This window comes from Belonocnema kinseyi, chromosome 3 (genome assembly GCF_010883055.1).
Source record: "Belonocnema kinseyi isolate 2016_QV_RU_SX_M_011 chromosome 3, B_treatae_v1, whole genome shotgun sequence".
Classification (NCBI taxonomy): Eukaryota; Metazoa; Arthropoda; class Insecta; order Hymenoptera; family Cynipidae; genus Belonocnema; species Belonocnema kinseyi.
The window spans coordinates 85,998,129-86,001,810 of NC_046659.1; the positions used below are offsets into that span (position 1 = coordinate 85,998,129).

Here is a 3,682-nt window from a genome sequence, read left to right on the forward strand (position 1 = left end):
TTAAACTGATCGTCCTTATCATCGGCGCTCTTGGAGGTGCCAAGATTTCACTTGCTAATGGCCTAAAAAGCATCCCTGCGTGTCAACAATATGCTAGAACACCTGCGGGAAAAATGCAGAAGGTGGTTGTCCTTGGGTCGCTCCGTGTTCTTAGGGTGTAACCATCTATCTCACGATCGTGAGACGTGGTTGTGGCTGAAATTTTACCGCGATTTCGCTGGAAGCGGGTGCAATTTTCCAAATTAGCACCCGCTCCCGGCGAAATCCTGCGGTTGTCCTTATGACAAATTTTTAATTATATATATATTAATTAATTAATTAAAGTGACCTAGATTTTGTGTTTTAAAATAAAAATATAAAATCTAATTATGGTTTTGAGCAGGGAATTTTGTAACAGATATCTGTAGTTCTGAATTTAAAAAGGGAATTTTTTCAATGAATTATTATAGTCCTGACTTTGAGCAGGGAATTATTGAAAATAATATGATAATTGCAAATAATAGTTAAGACTTTTTTCGAAGTCAGGTAATTTTGTCGAGGGCGTACACAATTTTTTTTTTTAATTGTAATCTTAAATTGAATAACAATGATTTTTTATTTTTCAAAGTATCTTTATGTTAATGTATAGAATTATTTGATTCAAAACTCATTTTTTGTGGTTTGAAAATCAATTTTTCTGTCATTGGGTAAAAATTGATCGGTTTTAGTTGGAATTTCAAGTATCTGGTTGAAAATCCATGCATTTTGTTAAAAGAGCATGCTTTTTGTTTGAATTTCATTGATTTTTAATAAAAATTTAAATCATTGTTAGTGGGAATATCAACTAATACGTTTTTTATTCTGAATTCATATTTTTTTATTGAAGATTTCATTACTTGGTTACTAGTCAATATTTGGTTGGAAAATTATATTTTTTAGTCGAAAATTTTGTTGGAAATTTAATGATTTTAGTTAGAGAAACATAATTTTAATTGAAAATTCAACTTTTTCCTTAAAAATTCATATATTTTCTTGAAAAATTGTCTTTCTTGGTAGAAAATTAATCTTCCTGTTGAGAAGTTAATCGTCTTGAGTGAAAATTCATTTTTTTTGCTTAAAAATTCCCGTATAGCAATTAAGTATTGATCATTTTAGTCATTAATTCATTTTTTTGGTTGAAAATGAAACTACTTGGTTAAAATTAAATTAAACTCGATTTAAAAATAAAACTGTTATTTTTTCATGTGAAATTCATTTTTTATAAACTGAAAATTCAAATATTTCGTTTTTGTTTAAAAGAATTTTTTTTTTTAATTCAAAATTCAGCTATTTGCTTAATAATTGATCTTTTTCAGTTGAAAATTCAACTGTTTGGTTGAGAATTAATGTATATTTTTTTCCACTTGTCTTTTTGGTAGAAAAAAATAATCTTTTTGGTTGAAAATTCAACTGTTTGGTTAAAAAGTGATCTATCTTTTTGAAAATCCAAATTTCTGCTTAAAAATTTATGAATTTTGAGCAGTTTAAGCATAACAAATTATGCACTGAATTTTAAGTATATGTAGCTAAAATAAAAATTTGTTTATATTATTATTCAAATTCATGGATTTTAGAGACAAATCCAAGAAATGATTAATTATATTTTCAGTATTACTTAATTATTTAATTAGTCCATCGTGTTAAAATATTGAAGAATATCTTGCAATATTGAGTAATTTCTAATAGGACTAGGGAATTTTACGAAACAATATTATATGTAATTCTAAATTGAATCAGAATTTGAGAAAAAACATCATTCAAAAATAAAGCGGGAAATGTTCGAAAAGAATTACGATTCGGACTTTGAACAGGGAATTTTTCAAAAGAAGTATAATTCCCAGATTAGTTACAATGATAATAAAATAATAGTAATTGTGCGAATTTATCTTCTTTTTTTTTAGCACCAGATACATCACATCTACTATGGACAGATCCAGGGACGTTCTTAAAAGGACGCTAAAGCCATCAACAAAAACCAAGGATGATATAAAAAACTACCAGAACATGGTCTCAATGATTCTGGTGATAGTGGTGGCTGTATTCTTTGGAATATTGGCAGTAGTTTACCTGGGTCTCGGAGGAAAAACGGAACCCGTAACATCGCTTCCTGCTGGTAGGTATTAATGCATAAAACTTATGCGCTATAAAATGACAAGATTGAACGAACTTTCGTAAATTCTCTTATATTGGCATTTTATTGCTCTAAATAGGAATGACAATTCAATTAAAATACTTATAGTTAAATCGTATTTTGCAATAAACTATAATTGATAAAAAGTAAAAAAAAAAAACGAATTTTGTCGGTAAAATATTAAATAATTCTAATCTCTAAGGGCTGAACTAATTATAATTAACGAGTTTTCAAAAAATGTCCTAACTATTCTGATATTGAAAATCAAAAAATAATTATGGAAGACTTCTTTGAAGAATAATATTAGTTTTTAGATCTTTGGGATTGTTATTTTGTTTATCTCTTTTATTTTTGGGTTTCTTTAACAATATACGCTAACATTATTTACAATAGTTTTCTTATAAACTTTTCCATCAACAAATTTGAAGAATGGCAATGACTTATTTCGAAGTAATAAAGTAATAAAGCAGTTTGAAGCATTCATAGAACTAAGAATTTGCAAAGTCTTTCATCTAATTGAATACAGTGAAATTGTTAATGATTTACAATTATGGGCCAAATTTGACTTTGTATTTTATTTGAATTTTGAATTCGATGAATTTGATCAAGTACAAATAAAATACAGGCATTTAAATTACATATCGTTATGAGCTTAGAAATATTTATGAGTGCATTAGAAAAGTAAAATAAGTGCCTAATTGAGAGGGCTTTGGGGTTAGCTTAGGCTCACAAGGGGACGCAACGGGATCACCCTAGCGTCAGGGGCTCTTACGGTCTCAACCTAGAACAATAATAATATTAATAGATAGCAACGTTCCGCTCTGCATTCCGGAACTGGTCAATCAAAGTCATCCAGGAGTAAATTGCGTATTGGAGGAAAGCCTCGAAAACGTATTTGCATTACTGAAACGAGTTCAGCTGATTTTAATTCAGAAATCAGTGGCAGCTGTATGCGAGGATTCACAAGTAAAACCTTATCTTAAGGACGAAGAGATTATCAAAATGTTCACTACTCCTAAAGTCGTAAGTTTGCCATTTAATAATCAATTTATTAATTATAAATTCAAGAACTGAAGTCATGTCAGTATATTTTGTGTGTATTTCAGTCTGACTTTATCGTGAAGCAGGATCTGCATAATGCACAAATTCTGGTAATTGCAAATCCAAAATGGGGAATATCACTGGTCGAGATTGATCCAGAAAATAAAGGATCGACCCAAGTTGTAGACACGATGGTGAGTTAACTTTTAAATGCAGTTTTCTTTTTTTTTTTTAAGTTAAAAAACTAAACTTGAAAAGGGTGGCCGCTGGACCGGGAAATGACAGTGATTTTATTTTTGGTCGAGAATTTTACCAATTTTAGAAGTAAAATCTGTCTCAAGTTCGGTTTTAACCATTTTTTAAATAATTAGTTAATTTTGTAGCTTCTTTAATTGAGGGTCCGGATACAATAAGGGGACGAGCGCTCGAAACCGCGAAAAAGTATTGTCCAAACGTCTTGTGATATCCAAATTTTAAAGTTCGAAAAATTAA

The 3,682-nt window shown here is 29.4% G+C and overlaps 1 protein-coding gene across 1 annotated transcript in view; it reads left to right on the forward strand.

Annotated features, from left to right (window-relative positions):
• Window positions 1-3,682, forward strand: part of LOC117169665 (inner nuclear membrane protein Man1-like) — a 34,778-nt gene that overhangs the window by 8,379 nt on the left and 22,717 nt on the right. The window contains exons 4-6 of the mRNA XM_033356145.1: window positions 1,920-2,131; window positions 2,955-3,172; window positions 3,256-3,384. Coding sequence (XP_033212036.1) covers window positions 1,920-2,131; window positions 2,955-3,172; window positions 3,256-3,384 — 559 coding nt within the window. The remainder of the gene's footprint in view (window positions 1-1,919; window positions 2,132-2,954; window positions 3,173-3,255; window positions 3,385-3,682) is intronic.